The 24,694-nt window shown below is 42.4% G+C and overlaps 1 protein-coding gene across 8 annotated transcripts in view; it reads left to right on the plus strand.

Moving 5' to 3' along the window:
• Positions 1-24,694, plus strand: part of BEND6 (BEN domain containing 6) — a 68,909-nt gene that overhangs the window by 25,429 nt on the left and 18,786 nt on the right. For 7 of the 8 annotated variants that reach the window (XM_030195616.1, XM_030195615.1, XM_030195614.1 and 4 more), the window contains 4 exons: positions 619-764; positions 15,043-15,135; positions 17,147-17,324; positions 18,797-19,014. In XM_030195616.1, the coding sequence (XP_030051476.1) occupies positions 619-764; positions 15,043-15,135; positions 17,147-17,324; positions 18,797-19,014 (635 nt within the window). The remainder of the gene's footprint in view (positions 1-618; positions 765-15,042; positions 15,136-17,146; positions 17,325-18,796; positions 19,015-24,694) is intronic. The other variant, XM_030195618.1, reaches the window with a different exon arrangement.

A 24,694-nucleotide genomic window follows, 5' to 3' on the forward strand; every position in this document is an offset into this window, starting at 1 on the left:
ACGCAGATTCATGCATTTGGGCTGCAAATGGGGTCCTGCCAGTGATTTATACAGAGGCACTTTGACCTGGTTTTTCTTGCTGGCTATTCTCCTCGTGCACCCAAGCACGAATGCATGATCCCCTTTCCTATACTGTATTGTAGCTTCTTTCATGGTGGTATGCCAAGAATAAATAACCTAATAACCTACCTGTTTGGCCACCTTAAGATAGTATAGATATGATCACCCCACGTCCCGCTCTTCTTTTGAGCACAGAACTACATCACCCCCCCCCCCCCCCCCATACCATACCGCTCCCTTGGGTTTTTACAACCTAAATGCATGACCCTGCATTAAATCATAGCTGCCAAATTCTAGATCATTCTTCAATCTTCATGTTAAAGATGGGTGCTGATATAAAAATAAGTTGGGTCCTTGATTCCGCAAAATGAAGTGAGGCAACTAACCGATTGGGCTTTCATTTCATTTTTTTTTCTTCCTAACCTTCAGTCTCATGAATGAAGCTCTCAATGTGTAGTTGCTCCTACAATGAATCTCTTCTACAACATAGAGAAATAAAGGATTCATTAATTCCAGATGAAAACCTTGCAGTTGCTTTATATGTTTTACTCCCTTCAGATGACCCTCAGAAGTTGGTTGAGATGATGCAGAAACTCTTGCAAACAAATGCTGTCTCCAAAGTGCCATGTCTCAGAAGAAGTAAGAGGAAGATAATTGAGATGATATTCTCTGACAGTGATGATGGGAACATGACTGAAGATCAGGTTAGTTTCCAGTGTTTGTTTCTTGTGGGGTTTTATTTTTGCCATGGCCACTGAGTCAGTGCATTCATCATTGTGCAGAAGTTACTATGACAAAAAACAACATGAAATGGAAAAATTTCTACATAAAATCAACTCCATTGGAGTGGATGAGTAGCCTAGTGGGCAGAGGACTAGGGAGACCAGAGTTCAAATCCCACTGACAGCCATTTTGTTGTCCTCACTTTATCTGGTTAGTTATCCAGTTCACAGTTTGAATATGGCTGCTAACCGGATAACCTTCAGCTCCACCCACAGACTGCCACTGTCCAGATAGTAGAAAGGGCGAGCAGTCAGAGGAAATATTCAGTGGTGCTAGACAATTATTGCTGCTGAACATCCCTCTCACCAGCACTTATCTGATGGGTAAGTGCCTTTGATAATCTGCTCTGTAGGATATTAGTAAGGACTGATGAAATCATTTTGGTGAAGTAACATGATGATCAAGTGATCCGCGAGGAAATGTCTTCCCATTTTTATTGATCCTTATTATTGTAACATCCCCTCGGTAATGTGCCTGGGTTTGGTTGGGGGGGGGGGGGCAACTTGACAGGAGCCTCTGAGGCCAGAACAGACGGTTCGTTATGGAACATATTTTGTTAATTATTAGAATGGAGAAAGGCTACTAATCATGATTTTTTTTTTACCAGTACTCTCTGACTCGTTTGATTTTTGATAGTTTGTAGTGGATATTTAATAAGGGCAACAGCTGCAACTATGTAAGTGTTATAGCAGCCTACCTAGAAGATCCCACACAAAGTTTCGTCTACTGTGAGGCAGGATTAACTCTGTGTGTGCATTCTAGTAGAAATTAGCACATGTGTATATTTTATAAAATACACGCATAGATGGAAATGCATGCATAGACGCTGATGCTGCTCTTCTTCAACCCATTCAACCCCATCTATGGCTAGTGTAAGCGCTCGCACCTAAACTATAGACACATATTTTATCTTTAAAGGAAAGTAGGCAATTAAATACAGGCATACTAATTATAGAGTTGCCCTGTTATCCTACACCTTAAAGATACTTATAAATTATTCCCAAAGGAGGCAATTTTGAATGACCCACATTGAACAAACAAGCCTTTTCCATATGAGGAGAAGCTCTAGAACTAGAAGATATGATATGAAACTACAGGAGACAGAGTCAGAAGCAACATCAAGAAATGTTTTTTTCTCCTAGGATGGATAATGAATGCCTGCAATGCCCTTCTAAAGAGGTGGTGGAAGCTAAAATGGCTTTGGATTTCAAAAAAATGGAGTGGGACTTACATCTTCTTGTCTTTTAGGGATTTATTGTGCAAACCAAGCATAGAGCATTTGGCACTTCTAAGAAATCTTGGGGACATAATATAACCTGCATTGCATATCAAGTACAACCCCAGCAACACAAGCATGAGGAAAATATTCTGCACTGCATGGCAGGTACAATCCCAACAACCTTCCTGGGCCATGTTGGTATTTCTTTACTCAACATATTCTAATAATACAGTGGCAGTCCCAAACAGCAATAATATATAAACTAATCCAAAAAGGTGATGATACAAAGATAATTTATATTAGTCTTAAATCAAATGTTGTAATCACAAACTGAATTAAGTATATCAGGGTGCTGTGTACAAAACCTCAAAGACTCTACCAATATAGCTGATCTAGTGGATGATATATATCCCAACGTTTTCAAAACAATTAATATAGGGCCCCTTTTATCAAAGGTCGGTAGGGCTACTGCCAACTTGGCATGCAGCAAATTGGCCCTACTGCAGGGCTTACCCAGGAGCCCAGCAGTAGTTCCAGTTTTTCCACACACCATTTCCAGCGCTAGAAGATAACTTTTATTTTCCAGCACCAGGGGTTGTGCTCAGTGGAGCCCTCATTGCCTCCTAATTAGGAGACAGTAAGAGCTCCAGGAGTAAATGGCCACGTGGCAATTTTTTAATTACCATATGGCCATTTACTGGCCCTTTAAGAAAAAGCCACTGTTACCAGCGGCGGTAAAAGATGGTCTTGGCATGCAGCAATCCCACATGCCGATGCCACCGCAGGCCACCTTTTACCGCCGTTTCGTAAAAGGGCCCTATAGTTTAAAAAATCAAATTACAGCACTGTTGCATTTTCAAAAAGTTAAGTAATTTGATTTTTGAAAGTTACCAGTGTACATGTTATATCACAATAACAGAATGGATCAAATTGTAGGGGGGGGGGGGTTGCACTATATGTTAAAGAGAGAATTGAGTCAAATAAAATAAAAGTTCTATATGAAACCGATAGCAATGTGGAATTCTTATGGATATAAATTATATCTGTAAAGGGAAAGAGTATACTAGTAGGGCTATACTACCATCCACCAGGCCAGAACAATCAGGCAGATGAAGAAATGCTAAGAGAAATTAGGAAATCTAGCAAATTTGGCAACAGTATAATAATGGGTGATTTCAGTTACCAAGAAGAGAGAAAAGTAAGAACTGAACAATCCTCATGAAAATCAACAAACTAAATGGCTGTAAATATATGAAGGAAGAACAAATATCAAAGGAAGGTATGCCTGAAAAAAATCAATTGGTTATACAATGGAGAAAGAGGCCTCAGTGTAAAACGCTGTTAAAACCAGAAAAAAACTGGCTAGAGCCTAATTTCTATCACTGGCCAAAAAACTCCACTTAGTGCTTTAACAAAAAAACCTTTAATCTTCAACAAAATCTCATAGCCTTTTAAATAAATTGTTAAATTATGATTTATAAAGTTCAACATTACTTTAAACTTTAACCAGATTTTCCAACTTTCTTCCTTCTATTGTTGAGGCATCAGCCTCTCTTCGTTGGTCCAGGCATCTCTCATTGATTGACCCACACACTGTTTCTCCTTCCTTTTTCTCTTTCCCACCTGATTTTGAATCTCGAAATCCGGATGACCAGGCCCAGTGCTTACATTCGGTACTTTCTTCAGCCCTGGACCAGATTGCTCCTGCCAAACCATCTAAACCTTTGCTCTTTCAAAATAGAAAACCATGGTATCATAGTGGACTACAGCTCTTAAAGAAACAGTTGATTAGTAGGAACATAGTTGGAAGAAAAACAAAATCAGAGACTGACCTTCTTTCCTATAAATCCAAGAGAGATTATAACTTCCACTTACGGAAAGCCAAGACACTGTACTTTTCTGACAGTATAAAGAAAGCTCCAAATCTAACTAGAGTTATTCACGACCTTTCAAAACCTGACTTCCTCCCCAACTAACCCCCCCAAAAAATCTTGCACCATCTGCTGAAAGACTCGCTTAATATTTCTCCACAAAGATTCACAACAGTAAATTCTTTGCCTAACTGTTCATCTTTTACTATTTCACCACCTTCGACTTCTCTGATGACAATTTCTTTCCCCAGCTCACCCTCTTGGTCTTCATTCCAACTGCAGACCCTTCACTCTCTTTCTGTGACACACTCTGATACAGAGGCGTATTGTCAAAGCACTTAGATTTACAAAGTTACATAGAAAAGTATGGAATTTTATGTCTAAGTGCTTTGAAAATGAGCCCCATAGTCTACTTATTGCTCCTTAGACTTATTCCCTTCATCTTGGTAAAAAGTCCAGGAACTAACCCGCCCACCGTAGATCCTCTCTATAATTAATTATAGTCTCTCATCTGGGCAGGTACCACAGCTTTGGAGATCAATTATAGTAAGGCCTGTTCTTAAGAAACCCTTCCTGGACCCTCAAATCCCTGCCCATTACTGTCCTGTTTCGAATTTGTGTTTCCTTTCCAAAGTTTTAGAGAAAACACTTTTCATGTAGTTGTCTTCTTTCGTGGAAAAATCACTTATCCTTAATTCCAAACAATTAGGTTTCAGAGCCCATTTCAGTACAGGAACTGTTCTTACTGCCTTGCTTAGTGAAATTTACTCTCACATAAACATATTATTGTTCTTGCAATTTCCCTTGATCTTTCTTTAGCCTTTGACTTTGTAAACCACTCTCTTCTATTATCCTGTCTTTCTTCTTTTGGGTTATCTGTGTTCTGCCCCCATATTCATGGAGGCAGGGTATACTGTGATGTATATTTAATATGAGTATTATTTGTATTCAGTTACATTGTCTGTGTAATAGATAGCACTGTGTATTAGAACTGATTTTCCTATAGTTTGCAGTATCCTGTGATTGACTCCTTGTGAGCTTTCCCTGTTGGCTCATTGGTCTGAGCTAGGGCCAGCCCTCCCTATTCCCCTGCAGGCTGTGTGAGAGAGCCCAGTCTTCTTTGCATGCCTTGGTGATCAGCAGCTGTTCTAGGGGGCTGGTCCCTCCTTAACTTTACTGTAATTCCATAAAGATTTTTCACCATATCCTCAAGACATTCCTAATTTATTTTCACTGAGTTTCTCCCCCTTATTCTCCTTTGAGTGTTACAGCTTTTCTTCTTAGCTGGGCTGAGGTTCTGGCCATCTCCTTGCCTCTGGGGTGGCTAGATACAGACTTTATGTGCAGAAGACAACAATTCTCTTCTAAGCAACTGAACTGTAAATTGGATTTTCTTTGTTTATTATGAGTACTACAGTAAAGAAGATTTGCTTAAGAACTGAGTTGACTGGTAAAGCTTCTACTTGGGGATGGTTAAAGCTGGCTGTTTAGCTACATTATATTTGCCTAGAACAATACAATCTGGATTTGTTCACTCTTGGTTCTTTTCCTCTCTCTCCAACCACTCCTACACGGTTGTCACTACCATTGCTAGGGCTTTTTCACGGCCTTTACCCTGTGGGGTTCCCCAGGGTTCTGTTCTATCCCCACTCCTTTTTAATCTGTTCATCAGTCCTCTTGTGACCCTGATCCAATCTACAGGTGTGTATTTCCATTTCTATGCTGATGATATTCTCTTACTTTTTCCTACAAACTCCTTTACCTTGGAGGAGGAGTGGCCTAGTGGTTAGGGTGGTGGACTTTGGTCCTGGGGAACTGAGGAACTGAGTTTGATTCCCAGCACAGGCAGCTCCTTGTGACTCTGGGCAAGTCACTTAACCCTCCATTGCCCGCCACATTGAGCCTGCCATGAGTGGGAAAGTGTGGGGTACAAATGTAATAAAAATAAAATAAATACCCCATCTTTCAGGCCTCTTCAAGACTGCTTGGAACGTCTCCAGCTGACTGGTGCTGAATAAAGATAAAACTGTTGCCTGTTGGTTTACAGGTGGCCTTTCTACTCCAACTATTCCTTTGACCTTTTTTGGTGCACTTATTCAGCCTGTAGACTCTTTTCAGTATCTGGGAGTCATTCTTGACTTGCAGCTTACATTTTCATTGCAAATATTGAACATAAGTAAAACAGGTTTTTACATTCTCCAGCAACTTCGTTTGGTCTGGACCAGAGATATTTGAATCACAAAATATTACCCTGTCTGGTCCTTTCTTTGTTAATTATTAGGCTGGACTACTGTAATATAATTTACCTAGGATGTTCCCGTTCTAACCTTAAGAAAATGCAGTCACTACAAAACATTTGCCATTAAACTGCCATACCCAAAGACGTGATTATGTCTCCCGTCTAGTACAAAAACACCATTGGCTTCCCATTGATGAATGGATAGTCTTCAAATTATTGACATTGACATTCAAAGCCCATAGGATAGGTCTCCCTCAATATTTATCTTCCCTTACTATTCCTTACTCGCCATAAGCAATCGTCGCTTTGTTCTTCCTGGACCAAAATCTTCATAGTTAGAATTGACTAGACATCATGTCTTCTTCGCTGCACTATTTTATTGGAACTCCCTCCCTTTGTATATTCTGCTGAGCCTTCATTCAAGACATTCAAATCAGCAATAAAGGCTTGGCTTTTTACCCAAGCTTTTGACCCTGTATAAGATGTTGATTTCCGGGATGGTCGCTGCTATTCTGCTTTTTTCCTACCTTCACCAATTTTGCCGCCCCCCTCCCATTACTGTCTTCCCTGTGTTTTCCTGTAGTATTCCTCTCCCCTCCCCCATAATCTATATATGTGACTGTTCTCTGAAAGGAAAAGGCACAGCAATCATCTCAAACGATATTATAGTTCTTTTTCTTTCTTTTGTTTCTAGTTTTAAACATTGTAAACCATGGAGATCTGCTAGCTAGCCATGGTGGTATAGGAAGTCCTAAATAAATTATTAAGTATCTTCCAGCATCAAAGGAGAGACATTCAACGTCCCCACCATTAAACAGATATAAAAAAACAATTTTTTTTTTTCTTATCGAATAGGTTCAAAGAGCAGTGGCTGTATGTTATCATAAATCTTGACCATAACAGTGGCATGTCAATAATCACAAAAGAGGCCTCTGTTTCATGAGTAGCTGTGTCAGGGGAACTTCTGAAATCTTCTCTGGCAAACATTGCTTTCAAAATGGCTACCAATTTTATTCATACCTTCAAAGAAGTGAAGCAACATATGGATAGAGGTGAACTGGTTGATATAGAGGGGCATAATTGAACAAAAACGCCTATCTCTATGGGCGTTTATCTCCGAGAACGGGTCCGTGAAGGGGCGGACCGAACCGTATTTTCGAAAAAAATAGACGTCCATGTTTTATTCAACAATGTGTGAGCTGGGCGTTTTTGTTTTTCAGCGATAATGGAAAATGAAAGCGCCCAGCTCAAAAACGAATAAATCCAAGGCATTTGTTCGTGGGAGGGGCCAGGATTCGTAGTGCACTGGTCCCCCTCACATGCCAGGACACCAACCGGGCACCCTAGGGGGCACTTTTACAAAAACAAACAAAAAGGTAAAAGAGCTCCCAGGTGCATAGCACCCTTCCCTTGTGTGTTGAGCCCCCCAAATCCCCCTCAAAACCCACTGCCCACAAGTCTACACCATTACTATAGCCCTAAGGGGTGAAGGGGGGCACCTACATGTGGGTACAGTGGGTTTGGGGGGGTTGGACGACTAATAAGCATTAAGCAGCACAATTGTAACAGGTAGGGGGGATGGGCCTGGGTCCACCTGCCTGAAGTCCACTGCACCCCCTAACAACTGCTCCAGTGACCTGCATACTGCTGTCAGGGAGCTGGGTATGACATTTGAGGGTGAAAATAAAAAGTTGTGAAACTTCATTTTTTGTGGTGGGAGGGGGTTAGTGACCACTGGGGGAGTCAGGGGAGGTCATCCCCGATTCCATCTGGTGGTAATCTGGTCATTTAGGGCACTTTTTGGGGCCTTATTCGTGAAAAAACAGGGTCCAGGAAAAGTGTCCTAAATTCTAGCTAAAAACGCATACTTTTTTCCCATTATCGGTGAAATGCGCCCATCTCTGTTCGGCAGATAACCACACCCCAGTTCCGCCTTCGCCACACCTCTGACACGCCCCCATCAACTTTGTCCGCATCCGCGACGGAGTGCAGTTGAAAACGTCCAAAATCGGCTTTCGATTATACCGCTTTATTCGTTTTTGTGAAATAAACGTCCATCTCCCGATTTAGGTCGGAACTTGGGCGTTTTTCTCGTTGGATTATAAGCAGGTTGGTGTATCTAGATTTCAGAAAGCTTTTGACAAAGTCCCTCATGAGAGACTCCCAAGAATTAAAAGGCCATGGGATAGGAGGCAATGTTCTGTTGTGCGTTAGGAACTGGTTAATGGATATAAAACAGAGAGGATAGGTAGTTACATGGCCATTTCTCTCAATGGAGGAGTGCCGAAGGGATTTGTCTGGGGCCAGCACAACTAGTGAGGTAATTAAATTTTCAGTTGACACAAAACTATTCAGAGTTATTAAAACATATGCAAACTGTGAAAAATTGCAGGAGGACTGGGCATCCAAATGGCAGATTTGAACATGTAACACCATTGTTTAGGGAGTTACATTGGTTACTGATCAATTCAAGAATAGATTTTAAGGTGGCCTGTTTGGTCCAGAAAACTTTTTATGGCTGTTGTCCTATGGACCATATTTTTTTAAATTTCATATCCATTGCTAAGTTAGTCTACTCGTAAATATTATTCATTAAACTTAGCTCTTCCTGCAGTTACTAAGATCGGTTATAAATACATTCCTTTTTGATAATTCTTTCAGTTATTAAGCAGTCAAACCATGGAATTCCATTCCATTCCCTTCCAGCTTCATGATGTTACAGATTATATCTTGTTTAGGAAGTTTTTGAAAACCTTTCTATTTGAGAAACATTTTAATGATTGAAATCTGATTGTATATTGTTCTTTTTGTTAACCACTATGATTCCTAAGGGAAATTAGTGGGATAGAAAAGCTGGGAATAGAATAGTATATAGAATGTAGGCAAATGGAAAGTGATGCACATTGGGAAGAATAATCCAAATCATAGTTACCTGATGCTGGGATTCACCTTAGGAGTCAGCACTCAAGAAACATGTTTTAGTGTCTGTGATACCCTGAGCGAGGATTGAGGGTGGGCAGGTGGAAAAACTCAGCTGGACAACATGGTATCATATATGGTGGCAGCTTGGGGATTTTTTGTGTCTGTGCAGAAGAGACATCCCACGTATCTCCAGGGCTGGGGGCCTCAGTACAGTTTGTGGGGAGAGTCTATACAAAAGTCTAAGGAGAATAGCTCTGCCTTAGAGAGATATGGAAATACAAAGCGTTAATCACTAGACAAGCGGGTTTTATTTTTCCTAGGTTTTGGAATAGCATGCAGTGCTGTAGTGCAGCAGGTAGACTCTGGCTTGAAGTGCACAAAACTGGCCAGAGAAGTGCAGCAGTGTGTGTTTGGGGTTGTTGTGTATTAGAGAGCTACATGGGGATCCCCTCAATGTCCACGGGACTCCCATGGGGATGGAAGTAGGTCCTTTGGGGATCCGTGGGGATGGATGCAGGTCCTGCTGAGTTCCTGCAATAGTGTAGTGCCAGGCCATCATTCCTACCCATTCCTTCTTCCATGGCAATTATAATAGCAGTAAAAAAATTCACGGATATGTTTTATGGCCTTGAAATCCCCATAAGCACTGAGAGGGGAATTTATCAACATGGCAACTGTTGAGTTATTTTATAACAAATCAGGTTATTTTAGTGTAACCCTATGGGTTAAATTTTAAAAGATTACCTGGCAACTTCTAGATCTGGTGTAGAGGCAGTGAGCAGTGTAGTGAAACTGAGCAGTCTGTGTGTATGCTCTGAGTGTTCGGCATGCTGATGGAACTCTCAGGTGAGTGACAAACAGCTCAGGCTGGCAGCTGAACAGACCTGTATTGGTGGTCTGAGTAATGTAAAGTGAAAATATCTGTTTAAAAAAACAGATAGAGTTAATATTTTGATTTGATTGAGGTGTGTGGAAGTGACTGGGCTTAGTTAATTAAAGAAACCTCGCAAGTGTTTTTAGGCTTCTAGAGGTGTGTTTGAGCGCTGAGGTGAGAAGCTCTGTATTTAAGAGAAAAATAATCTAATGTTTTTAACATTATTATTAATGGTTTGAGCATTTGATGTGGCTTAGTACATTACTATCTAGTCACACCGAAATGTAATGTCAAATGTGTGGTCTTATGTATACAGTTGGAATTGTTCATACTGAAGTAAGCTCTGTGAGGACTAATTGAATAATAAAGCTGTACAGAGACTTAAAATAAATTACTTTAGGAAAAGAAATTAAACTGAATTGAAATTTATTACAGCAGAGTGCTGAAACCTTTCAGAGGACTTTAAAGTCTCTGAATGTTATCATAAGCCCAGCGATTTAATATTTGGTGATAAGAATATTGAATTAAAATTATTTGTGGGTAGGTTGAGCATAGGGATCAATAATTATAAATTTTTTTATTGGGGAAAGCTAGTTAGGGGAGTATTATAAAATCTTAAAGAGAATTCTTCTGTGGAATAAATTAGGGCTTAGGTTTCTCCCTTTAATTTTGTAAAGAATAGTGTAGTAGGTACAGCTGAACCTGGTTCCAGTTATTTTCAACATCAAAGGTACCCAACGATAAAAAAGAAAGACCAAGAGCAGAAGTTGTTCTAGAAAGTTGGAAGAAACAGCTAAGTTTATTAATTCAGCTACACAAATACACTGAGAACTGAGATATATCAGAGGCTATCTAAACAAATATTTAATACTTAACTGCAAGACCGGTGAGGAACTTGTTAAACAAACAGAACACAAAGAATCAAGTTCCACAAATGAAAATATTTCAGAGTAATATAGAAATGTTGAATATATGTTAGAACAAAAATTTTGTTTATCAAAGGAAAAGAATACTACTTATCTGCTAGATCTTCCTTTCCATGGTTGTTTTGAAGAGTTGGTATGATAGTCTATAGAACAAGAAAAACATTGTTAAGTATAGTAAAGAGTTAATGTTATTTTACTTTAAAAGTATAACATCTAGTAGCGCTATAGAAATGATAAGTAGTAGTAGAAATAGGACAGCCTTTACCTACGTTTTGGTGAAGTATATCTTAGGTATTAATCTAGGTATAGTAAGATGGGGTCACATTAGCACAGGAAACGGGTGGGGATGGAGAAGATTACTTGCAGGGATGGGTGCAACTCTCTATTGTACATATTACACCTAGCTAGGCGAGTTGGCAAGGTGGAAGAAGAGAGAAAAAGTGTTTAAAAGTGTTGAAAGCTGGAAGGTTGATTAAGCTGCAGTCTGCACCTGAGAGTAATCAGCAGAAGCTGGTCAGGAGCAGAGAAAACCTCCATGCAGAAATGAAAGTGGAGTTGCTGCTGACACTAGAACAGCTGAGGAAAGCTGTTCCAGACTCCAGGAGTGGAGTTGGAACTAGAGCTACTATTGAGAAGCTGGCTCTAGGAAACTGCAGAGCAAAGAAGTATAAAGTTAAAAGCTATGCACGGATAAAAGTATTAAAAGGCTGTCTTGCTGCCAAAGAACCTGCAGGTGGGGCAGTTAGAGGCAGAGCTGAAACAAGGCCAGCTCCTGAATATATAGTGGACCAGAGGGAGTAGGAGACTCCAAGCTGTGGGCTGAAGCTAGAAGCTGCTGCATTGTAAGCTGCAACTGGAGCAGTTGGCAATCCTGGAGTGGAGTAGTTGTTCCAAGCCAGCACTCTAGCATATACTGGTGGGGAACCAGTGAGGGTGCCTTAAGGAAGTAAGGAAAGAGGTAAAACTCCAGGATGGGCATTCGGGACCAGGAATGTCAAGAAACCTGGTTAGCCCTGCAGCAATGCCCTGTAAATTCAGAAGACTACCAGCCCTGGAAGTGGGGCACAGCTGAGAAACAGGAAAAGGCCGAGAAGAGGGTCATGGAACAGTCACAAGGGGTGACTGACAGAGAGCCTACTAGGGTAGGCAAGAAAGCCCAGAAGGAAGGAAGATAGCGAAGTGTCCAAGAAGGTACAAGTTAAGTGTCCTGCCAGAAGTCAAAGGGTTTCAGGAGGTTAAGTGCCCTGACAAAGACAGGAAGCCAGACAAATGGCTAGGCAACAAAGCAGAGTGAGGGCTGAGTGAGGGAGTGAGTTACAACTGAAGCCCAGAAGTCCCAAGAAGGGAAAGGGGGCCTGTCATGAACAACAGGTAGAGGTTAAGTGCATGTCTCATGTGCAGCCCAAGAGGTGAAAAGAAGTTCATTCCTGTGGTTTAGAGGTGACCGAAGGCCTGGATTAGTTGTCTGCCATAGAGGCATATTTTCAAAGCACTTTGGGAGGCTAAGTTCCATAGGTTTCTATGGAACTTTGGGAGGCTAAGTGCTTTGAAAATGAGCATCATAGTGTCTCAACCAGGGGAAGAGACAGAACCCCTTGAGGATTACCCAGTAGAGGTTAAAGACCCACCACAGGATCTAGCTAGCGAGTTTGAGGAGGATGATCACTATATTAAGATGCTGGTGTAGATGAGTTGCAGCAAGCTGCTGAGTACAGAAAGAAAAGAAGTCCCTCCAACAGCAACTGGTAGAGGTTAAGGACCAGTTGCAAGGTCAAAGAGAAAAGTGGAATAAAGATCAGACCAGGCTGCAGGACATGGCAAAAGAGAAAGAGGAAGTAAACCAATTCCAAATGACCAGACCAGAAGACCCAGTAGTAAGAGCACCGAAAATAAGTTTAGTGGAACCCTACACAGTCCATGTTTCAGCTACAAAGCCTTCCTCAGGGGTAAAAAAAAAGTGTTTATGGATGAAGCATCTGAACCTCTAAAGAAGAGGTGCAATTGTGCTACACGGTGCAGTCCACAGTCTGCAATGAGAAGTGAACAAAACTGACCAGTACCATTGCGTAACATATACCTAATTAGGTTTCCTATTTATTTTCTGTATAGCTGACTTCATTTCTGTTTTTTTACAGCATACTCATGTTTCACAGTTCTTACTACCCTAGTAATTTTTATATGCCAATAACTTATATTGGCTGTCATAGGCACCATCTTGACCCATCACTTGTATTTTACAGGCCTTCTTATCTTCTGCCTTTGTTAGTGCCTATGTTCCAGTATTCATGCAGCACATTTTACATAAGCCGCTTCAGCAAGGGTTACTGTCAAAGTTGACAGATGTCTGAAAATTCCCCAGCCTAATTTGTGGCCAAAAATAGCCTGACACACAAAACAACTGCTTGGGGGAGGCAGGGATCCCCCTTGGAGCTGCCTGAGGAGTGGGGGGGTGGGGGTCCCCCTTGAACTGATGAGGGCAAAAGCTACGCCCAAAATAAGCAACCCATTACTGTGAAAACTGGACATGGCGAGTTTAAAAGAGTCGCCTAATTCCGCGTGAAAATTGCGGCATTGGCAACTCTAGTTACTTAGACATAAAGCAGCATTTTAGAATGGACATCCAGCTCAGAATATGGACATCCAAGTTGGTACGTGACATATGAGCCTTCGTTTCTCATGTATTTTAGAACAGGGTGTGCTGACATACATTTTCTAAAATACATGCAAAATGGACATGTGTGCTGGTGACATCTAGCATCAACATCTGTTTTACAAACTGAAATGTCCAAAGTTTGAGTGGGGCAAAACAATGGACATGGACTTCTTTGTGGCAGCTTAGGAACATCCATGTTATAAAATGGTCACATAGATGACCAATATAACAAAACAGTGGGTAAAAAACCAGGAGTTCCAGAGTAAAGATGAACCAAACTTTATTAATCAGGAGTCTAAATACTTGAGAACGATAATGATGATCCAGAATTAGCAAGTCTTCCACCTTTTCTCTCTTCTGAACTGCGATGCTCGACAGGCTTCCTTGGGGGCTTCGACTTTTCACGTTGTTCCTGTTCATGTATGCGGCTGTTTCCCAGAATCCAGACCACTACAATACACACTGTATTTTACAACATTGCTAATTCTGGATCATCATTATCGTTCTCAAGTATTTAGACTCCTGATGTAGACCCTTTGGCCGAAACACAACGTTGTGTCAATATACTGATTAATAAAGTTTGGTTCATCTTTACTCTGGAACTCCTGGTTTTTTTACCCACTGTTTTGTTATATTGTGACTATCCGTGGGATTTCGTTGAGTTCTCCACGTTTGTGGATTCTCTACACATAGATGACCATGCACAGTAGATGGGTAGCCTGAGGGTTAGAAACAGGAGGCCCAGGTTCAAATCCCACTTCAGCTGTTTCTCATTATTTTTTCTTTTAAACTATGAGCTTGCAGGTTTCTTACGCATCTAGGTATAGTAGGTATTTTTCTGTCCCTGGAGGGCTCCCAATTTAAACAAAAAAAAAATCACAGAGCTGAAGTGAGATTTGAACCTGGGTCCCTTGGTTTTTAGGCAATAGCACTAACCATTAAGCTGCTAGTTTCACATTTGTGGGAGGGAGGAGGACAGCAACCAGAGCATCTTTCTGTAACGTGGATGTGTCAAGACATAGGCATCCGTTCCCTTTCTGAAATTGGAGTTAGATGTCCATATTTTGGCCCCTCTAGTCATAACCCAAAACATGCCCAGACCAGGCCCTCTTGCCATAAGGACATACTGCAGTTTCAGACATCCATATCCTGGTTTATAAAACTGGGGTTTGGATGTCCATGTAATATGAATGTCTAAATACTGGCTTTCAGATTCCAAAACACAAATAGAGCTTCTAAAATAAGGGCCACAATTGTAATGTTGTTGTAGACTCTACTCCAGCAGCAGAAATTTCCATTTGTTTTTAAACTGATTTCTGTCTTTAGCTTTTGTGACTGACCTTGATGGTTACAATTAACTTATGAAATAGGATCTTTGTCTCTCAAAACCACTAGAAACAGCTGCAACTAATAGCCTTGAAACAGCCAAATCTATTTTCTGTGGGTTACAATGTTTGAATGGAGCCAGCTATATCACATAACTTCTTTTCTTTAGGAACAAATGCTAAGGAGAATAAAAAGGAAAAAATCATTAACTGCCTCTTCCAACATCTTGAGTCACCTAGAAACGTCATTGATTAACAAACAGGTGAGGGTTGTGTATGCAGTCAGCTAAGATATCATTACTTTAATTCATAATCATTAAACTAACTCCTAACCCTTACTCACTTGTTTGGTACCCATGTTTTGTCATTCCCACCTTAGTAATTCCCTTATCCCTTATTTGTCCTGTTTGTCTGTCCTAATTAGATTGTAAGCTCTGTCGAGCAGGGACTGTCTCTTGATATCCAGTGTACAGCGCTGCGTATGTCTAGTAGAAATAAGTAGTAGCAGTAGTTAACAGCATATTTTTTGCAGATAATATACAGCTCACTACATACTTAGACTATGAACAACCGTATCTTTCTGCTTTCAATATAGGGCTTGATACAATTGCATCCTGGTTAGAAAAATATAGATTGAAACTAAATCTCATGAAATGTAAGGTCATATGGATCACTGGAGATTTTCCTATGCCTATTATAGAAACAGAGAAACATGATGGCAGATAAAGGCCAAATGGCCCATCCAGTCTGCCCATCCTCTGTAACCCCTAACTCTTCCTTTTCCTAGCACCACTACTACTACTACTGTTTGACATTTATAAAGCGCTACTAGGGCTACGCAGCGCTGTACAATTTAACGTAGAAGGACAGTCCCTGCTCAAAGAGCTTACAATCTAAAGGACAAATGTACAGTCAGTCAAGTAGGGGTAGTCAAATTGGGGCAGTCTAGATTTAATGAAAGGTATAAAGGTTAGGTGCCGAAAGCAACATTGAAGAGGTGGGCTTTGAGTAAGGATTTGAAGATGGGTAGGGAGGGGGCTTGGCGTAAGTGCTCAGGAAGTTTATTCCAAGCATAAACCAACTATATTAGGGAAAGGGGATGGGATTTGATATACAGTACTGCCTTTATGTGGCTACAATCAAAACGGTTTACATATTATATACAGGTACTTATTTTGTACCTTGTGCAACGGAGGGTTAAGTGACTTGCCCAGAGTCATAAGGAGCTGCAGTGGGAATAGGACACACCCCACCACTAGAAATTTCTATAAAAAATTTAGGTGCCATATTTGACTCAAAATTGTCTTTTGACCCACTTATTGTATCTATTATTAAAGTTGTTTTGCCTCTCTTCATTTCATTAGATCATTTAAGTCTTATGTTAACAATCCATCCCTTCATAAATTAATTTATGCACTAGTTCATTTATGGTAACTCTTTGTTTAATGGACTACCTAATTGCACCATTAATTGACTGTGACTTCACTATTGAAGGAAGCACATTGGCTTCTCTGCTCATATCACATGAAATACAAGAATCTAATTTTGGCCCATAAGGCATTTTACTCAGGATTGCCTCATTGTTTTGTAAGATGCTTATTCCATACTGTCCATGTAGGGCATTACCAGGGCTTTTTTTGAGGGGGTACTTGGGGGTACTGAGTACCGGCACCTTTTCCATTGTCTGCTACAATTGACCCATGTACCACAAAGTTTTAATGGAAGAGCTCAGGCTCTACACACCAATTCTGCCTTGTCATAGATTCTGTGACTGGTTGCAGGGGGCCTGGTTTTTGTGGGGTGCGTCCCTCAGTGATCACTCTACCCTTGAAGGGTGGCCTGGCATTTGAGTACCGGCACCTTTTTTGATAGAAAAAATGCACTGGGCATTACAACCACAGTCTCAAAACTGACATTTAATTCTTTCTATTGCTCGTGAGAGACTGTGTTCCACAGGAGAATCTGCATATTTCTTTTTGGCCCTATCCTTGTAGAATTACCACTGTAACGTTTTTAAAAAAAGGATTGAAAACATTTTTTTTAGGGTGGTTTTTTTGGGATCTTGAAGGGCTTCCCAGCAGCATGAGTTGTACTTGGTGAAAATTTGTGTGTTAGGAAATGCTTTACATGTTATTTATGTATATTGCCTTTTTTTGAGATGAACTATCTATGTAAACCATTTTGAACTGGTTATTATTAGAAGGGCGGTATATCAAATGCCATTCATAATGAAATAAATTGTATAACTGAGTGGATTTTTTTTTCTTCTTTCAGGGAGAACAGTACTCCCCAAACGCCTTTTTATGCAGTGAAAGCAGCAGTGATGATGAAGAGCCAATGTACCATTTATCAAAACTGGAGCTGTGTGCCAAAATAAGAAGTATGAGGCGGAAACTAGCCAATACCATGCGAGAAAATGCTCGCCTTAGACAGTCCCTGGTCATGCTTCAAGGTACAGTATGAGCAAAACAAGCAGCTTACTTTTCTTTATAGTATACTAGAATAAGCCACCTCAAATGTGCCTACCTTGCAGGTGTGGACATTTACACCTAGATGCAAAAGAATATACATAGATTATACAATTTTATAATCTATATAACTGTGCGCCCCACCCATGCTTCACCCATGTAAATGCCCACCTGCAAATCATGCTTGGAAGAATACTGTGGAGCTCGAAAATGATCATTTACATGCATGTAGATCCATAGGTGCATGTAAATGACTAGAATAGTGGCATTTAAGCATGTCCCTGCTGCCCAAAACTAGGGAGCTCCATATAGAATTATCCTCACGATGACGTACCTTGTGACACCCAATGCTAATCAAAAATTATCAAACCACCGTGTCATATGTTAGTTTTCTAGACCTCAGTGGCAACTTTTTTCACACAAACCACTCAATCCACAGTTTACCTGCCTCCTCATTGGTCCCTTTTTATTCATCAGCATTATAACCCCTTCATTATCAATATCAAATCCTCTTTTAAAAAAAAAGCTCAGTGCTACTTATCTTACTTTTATAATGGACCTGTTCTAACATGGGCCATGTTTCGCATTTGGCTACATCACGGTGCGGTCCTCAACTTCTTATTCAGGCTGTTCAGCATTGTAGCATTAGCCTGAATTTGTTGAGGACCGCACCCTGATGCAGCCAAAAGTGAAACAAATTAAGATAAGTAGCGTTGAGCTTATATCTGAAATTTATAAGAGAATTTTTTTTTTTAAAGAGGGTTTGATATTGATAATGAAGGAGTTATAATGTTGATGAATAAATAGTGACCCATGAGGAGGCAGAAAAACTGAGGATTGCGTGGTCCGTGTGAAAAAAAGTTGACACAGGTCTAGAAATCTAGTACATGATCTGGTGGTTTGATCATTTTTGATTAGTGTTGGGTCTTATGTGGTACATGTATGAATGACCCCCCACTATTGAATTTTAAGTTGGACTGGTGTATTTGACTACAGATAGCACAACATAACCTGCCAATACTTGAGACCTGAAACAAATTCAAAGTTAAAGCACTGTCAAACTTTACTAAATTCAGGAACTGGGCAGTTTTCATTCAAGTGTTGCATAGCATTTCAGAATAATTGGGGGTGCCAAACAATAGAAATGACCCCCTTCCTTGGCACATTGAAGGAGCTTGCTCAATATTAGGAGTGCTAAATACCCTGAAGATCTGGCTCCTATGTTTCATAATGCTCTTTGGAGAAGATTTAAGCTTGTACAGTTTTTGCTGTGGACTCTTTTTTTCCACAAGTTGCTCAAACATGTGTTTTTGAAAATTGTGCAAGCAAACAAAATTTGCACAATTTTACCCCTTTTGCACAAAAGTTAGATCTATTCCCCTAGTGTAGCAACTTTAGAGTTAGCCTCAGTTGTTTTAAACTCCACAAAGCCATTGACAGTCTTGTACAATCTTAGTTCTGCCCCAGGCAGTTACACATTTTGAAGAACTGGTGGGGATGGCTGATGCGCTGCTCAAAGGAGGAGTAACAACAACGTCCTCCTCTGGCGTCCTTTCCCATCCCGTCTGGAAAACATCAAATGGCTCCTTATCGGAATCCTTCACAGCTCTTCACAGTAACTCCAGCTCGCCAGTAATGATGAATGTAGAGGGGGATCCGCCACCCAGGAAGCAGGTAAGCTGCAAAACCTCACTATTCCTGTCTAGGTAGCATAATTTAAAGACTAGATTTTGTTACAGTAATTTCTTGTTGAACTGATGAGGTTTATTCATTTTGCTGTTATGATTTGTACAGCACATATCAGATGAAGACTCTACAGCAGGTGTTATCAAGCTAGTCTGGTTTTCAAGATATCCACAATGAATTCACGGGGATGACCAAAGTTCACGGGGGCGTGTTGGAAGCATAGCGAAGGTGTGCCTAACACATGGGCGTCCTTGACCGATAATGGAAAAAAGAAGGGTGTCCCTGACGAGCACTTGGGCGACTTTACATGGTCCATTTTTTCTTACGACCAAGCCTCAAAAAGGTGCCCAAACTGACCAGATGACCACCGGAGGGAATCGGGGATGACCTCCCCTTACTCCCCCAGTGGTCACTAACCCCCTCCCACCCAAAAAAAATTATTTATTTATTTTTTTAAACGGTATTTTTATTGAAATTTTTAGATACAAAACAAACCATATCCATAGCTCATCATACATCTTTCCAATGCTTAACTGAACATTGTTTTAATCGCTCAAACATATATCCCCTGCCCACCCTCTCCCACCCCTCCCTCCCTCAGGCACTATGGGGAAGATAACAGCTCTTCCCTCATAAGCTCATATGGTTGCCAAATTTTTAGAAACAGTGCGACCTGTCCCCTTCTCATAGCTGTTAATTTTGACATCTGATAGATGAAATCCACCTTTCGAGCCACCAACAGTAGTGATGGTGTGTTTTTCTGTTTCCAGGCCCGAGCTATTGCAATTTTTGCTGCCACAAAGCACTGCACAGCCAATTTATGAAAAAAAATTATTTTTAATATTTTTTGCCAGCCTGTATGCCAGCCTCAAATGTCATACCCAGCTCCCTGACAGCAGTATGCAGGTCCCTGGAGCAGTTTTAGTGGGTGCAGTGCACTTCAGGCAGGCAGACCCAGGCCCATTTCCCCCCTACCTGTTACACATGTGGTGGTAAATGTGAGCCCTTCGAAACCTACCAGAAACCCACTGTACCCACATGTAGGAGCCTCCCTTCACCCCTTAGGGCTATGATAGTGTTGTACAGTTGTGGGTAGTGGGTTTGGGGGGGGGGGGGTTGGAGGGCTCAGCACCCAAGGTAAGGGAGCTATGCACCTGGGAGCAATTTCTGAAGTCCACTGCAGTGCCCCCTAGGATGCCCGGTTGGTGTCCTGGCATGTCAGGGGGACCAGTGCACCATGAATGCTGGCTCCTCCCATGACCAAATGGATTGGATATGGTCATTTCTGAGATGGGCGTCCTCAGTTTCCATTATCGCCAAAAATTGGGACGACCATCTCTAAAGACAACCATCTCTAAGGTCGACCTAAATTTCGCGATTTGGGCATCCTCGACCGTATTATCGAAATGAAAGATGGACACCCATCTTGTTTCGATACGGGTTTCCCCGCCCATTCGCCGGAACGTCCTGCAAGGACGTCCTCAGGAAAACTTGGGCACCCCTTTCGATTATGCCTCTCTTGGTGCGTCCCGAAGACTGGGTTGAGAACCTCTGCTCTACAGGGATATATGGGTATTCTGGAGGGAGCCATATAGATTTAAGCAGCAAGTACATGCCTAAATGCCAGTGTTCTAGTCATATATGTGTGTATGTGAACACTTAGGTGTGTAAATGACAATAATAAAGGTTACATGCTATTCCATAAGTACATGCCTATCTTTGGTGCGTACTTTGCAGGTGGCTGTTCACTTGAATGGAGTTTGCGCAGAGTATGGGCGGGGTGCACATTTAATGCACGTAAATGATAAAATACTACCCAGTTATCCTATTAATCTATGTAAACGACAAATGACCGACTCACCCGCAAATGCGCAGTAGAGCCCGAATGTTTAGACAGGAAAAGTCCTAGCCCCGCCTCCACCAACTCCAGAATCAGAAGGGAGGAGGAGTCAGAGGCAGGGCGAGGGGCGGAGAGTACACAAACAGCCCGAAGGCAAGTGGAGAGAAGGACGGGGCTTGGGAATTGGAGGCGGCATGGAAGGCGAGGGACGGAGAGTACACAAACAGCCCAAATGTAAGTGAAGGACGGGGCATGGGAATCGGAGGGGGCGTCGAAATCAGAGGGGGAAGGAGCAATGAATGAAGGCCCCCCCTCCCCAACGTTGCCGCCGTCGCTCCCACCCCTCTCCGTGCCGGGCCTCCCCCTGTCCACAAACCCTGGCCTCTCCCCATGTCCAGCAACCCTGCTCTCTCCCCTGGCCTCCCACCATGTCCAGCTACTCTCCTTGCCTCCACTCCCGCCCCCCTGCAGTGATATGATAGCGCCTCTCACCTCCGTGTGAAAGTGCTTTCACACGGAGATAAGAGGCGCTGTCATATCACTGCAGGGGGGCGGGAGTGGAGGCAAGGAGAGTAGCTGGACATGGTGGGAGGCCAGGGGAGAGAGCAAGGTTGCTGGACATGGGGGTACAGTAGGGGAGAGAGCTGGGTTGCTGGACATGGGGAGAGGCCAGGGTTTGTGGACAGGGGGAGGCCATAGGAAAGAGGGAGGGTTGCTGGACATGGGGGGGGGGAGGGCAGGGGACAGAGAAGGGTTGCTGAACATGGGGGGAGGGCAGGGGACAGAGGAGGTTTGCTGGATATGGGGGGAGGGCAGGGGAGAGAGGAGGGTTGGTGGACGGGGGGGGAGGCCAGGGGAGAGAGGAGGGCTGCTGGACATGGGGGGAGGGCAGGGGAGAGAGCAGGGTTGGTGGACGGGGGAAGGCCATAGTAAAACAAAAAACTTGCCTGTTTTAACGGGCTTAACGGCTAGTTATTCTATAAAAGAAAGTAGGTTCCTGCTTTTCTTAATAAAATAAACTATTAGTAGGTGTGCTCCTAGCATTTGAAGATAGGTGATCTCATACTAGGCCTGATTTTATAATAGGACTCCTATGTGAGAATTCCCAAAACACCCCTATTTTATGTGAATATTTCTTTATTCAGTTTTCAAAAGAACCAACAATAAATGGGCAATTCAATCTCCATTACATCATCAGATGTTCAATAGGCAATGATGCCCAATTTAACAAGAAGCAGAGCACAGTTTCACAACTCTCCCAAACTCCCTCCCTCCTCCCACCCACCCACTCCCAGCAAAGAATCATCCTTCAAGTGTTACCACTAGATTTCTAAATCATTCAATAAAGCAGAGCGAACTCTTGCCATCGAGGTATCCAAAAAGGGTGTCCACAATCTCAAGAAGCAACGTTTAGATGGATGTCCCCATGACTTCACCAAGAGACGTTGCATTTGTAATAGTTTGTTCATATGAGATCTCCATTGTGATAGAGTTGGCGGGTCTGTCTGGATATATTGAAGTAGAATACAGCATTTGGCAATTAGGAGTGCCTTTCGGAGAAATAGGCTAGTCAGTTGAGATCCTTCTTTTAAAGCGGTTACATCTGATATCTAAATCCCTATAAAATGTTTGTATGTTTGTAAACAGCTTAGAACTTAAAAGGTGTTAGCGGGATATAAGCCCCAAACATAATGATTTATTTTGTTGGGGGGTATTGTATCATCATTTTTTCCCCTTACAGGGAAGGGGGCTGCCGATGCAAAGGTTGGCTCAGGGCGCCACAGTCCCTTGAGCTGGCCCTGCATAAGCTATATTTCAGGATATTCTAACAAGTATGGTGGCATATCAGACAAATTTGAAAGGATGGATTTTACAGTTTAACCACAAGGTGCCACTGTCTCGTGGCAACAAGTATTGCCATGCTTCACTACCAGTTGGCAGTACACATAGCAACTGGTAGAAAACTACACAGTTCATTCATGAGAAGGGTAATTCTATAAAAGGGCACCCACCAGTGCCTACTTTAAGTTTATTATATAAAGAGAAGTAGCAGTGGCTTAGCTATGTGGGGCAACAGGGGCCTGGGCCCCCCCAAAATTTCCTCTGAGCCCCTGGTTTTGACCCCCGCCAGCTGAAGCCTTCTCCAGTGCCGGTCTCCGATGCCACTGCGTTGCCTGCTCTGCTCTCATAGGCGGTCGGTGGCCCAACTGTTTGGGGAGGCTAAAGGGGGCGGGGTTAGGGGTGGGGCCAGGGGTGGAGCTTAAATCCATCATTGTCTGATCACACACAGAAAAAAAAAAGATAAATGTCATAATACCTTTTATTAAATTTAGATATTAGTTATGTATCATATGTCAAAGAATAAAGTGGTTGCTCAAAGCATATACTAACCACAATTGCTCAACTGCAAAACACTATGCACAACTTTGTGCAAAAACACACTCTGAACCTTACTGTACCATAAATATTACACTGGGCAGAACCTAATACACCAATATACCACCCATACGGAAAATGCAGACCGTCAACAATATTGAAACAAGGGATCATAATATCACAATTCTCATGTAGAGCCACAAAACATCCTAATTCATGTTTAATGTGGGATAAAATGTCATAAATAAGTAACTAAACTTTTAATGTTGAACACCTAATTCTCAAAGTGGACATATTCCAAACACTATAATGAAAATAAAATGATCTTTTCTACCTTTGTTGTCTGGTGACTTTGTTTTTCTGATTGTGCTGGCCCAGTATCCGATTCTGCTGCTATCTGTCCTCTTAACTCTGTTTCCAGGGCTTCCTTTCCATTTATTTGTTTACTTTCCACCTTTCTTCTTCATTTCTTGTCCTACATCCGTAAGTAAAAGCTGGGTCCTCCGCAAACTTGACTGTCCAGTGGATCCAGCTTTTGCCTATTTTCTTCATCCATGTGCAGTTTTTCTACTCTCTTCCTTTTCCGTCATCTCATCTCCTTCCTCACTCCACCCTCCCCTCCATCCACCCATGTCCAGCAACTCTCCTCTCCCCTTCATCCACCATGTGCAGCAATCCTCCTCTCCCCTCCACTCCATCCACCCATGTCCAGCAACCCTCCTCTCCCCTGCCCTCTCCTCTCCCCTTCATCTACCATGTCCAGCAACCCTCCTCTCCCCATGTCCAGCAACCCTCCTCTCCCCTGCCCTCTCCTCTCCCCTTCTTCCACCATGTGCAGCAACCCTCCTCTCCCCATGTCCAGCAACCCTCCTCTCCCCTGCCCTCTCCTCTCCCCTTCTTCCACCATGTGCAGCAACCCTCCTCTCCCCTTCCCTCCATCCACCCATGTCCAGCAACCCTCCTCTCCCCTGCCCTCTCCTCTCCCCTTCATCCACCATGTGCAGCAACCCTCCTCTCCTCTCCCGTCTGCCCTCGTTTCCTTCCTGCCCCCCCCCCGCCATACCTTTAAATATTATATTTTTGCTGGAGTCGCGGGCAGCGCCGGCATTGAAGACATCAGCAGGCTCATCGCGCTTCCAGCAGCCTTCCCTCGCAAGTCGGATGATGGCTCCGCCCTCTTCTGACGTATTTCCTGTTTGTACGAGGGCGGAGCCATCATCCGACTTGCGAGGGAAGGCTGCTGGAAGCGCGATGAGCCTGCTGATGTCTTCAATGCCAGCGCTGCCCGCGACTCCAGTAAAAATATAATATTTAGAGGTATGGCGGGCGGCGGGGGGGGGCGGGGCAGCCTCTTATACGGGGCGCCTATGCCTGCTCTTTCTTCCCCCTTTTGTCCTGCATGCTCCTTTTAATGAAATTGAGCACGGTAGTACTCTATTAATAGTCATTGAA

Source organism: Microcaecilia unicolor, chromosome 3 (genome assembly GCF_901765095.1).
Source record: "Microcaecilia unicolor chromosome 3, aMicUni1.1, whole genome shotgun sequence".
Lineage (NCBI taxonomy): Eukaryota > Metazoa > Chordata > Amphibia > Gymnophiona > Siphonopidae > Microcaecilia > Microcaecilia unicolor.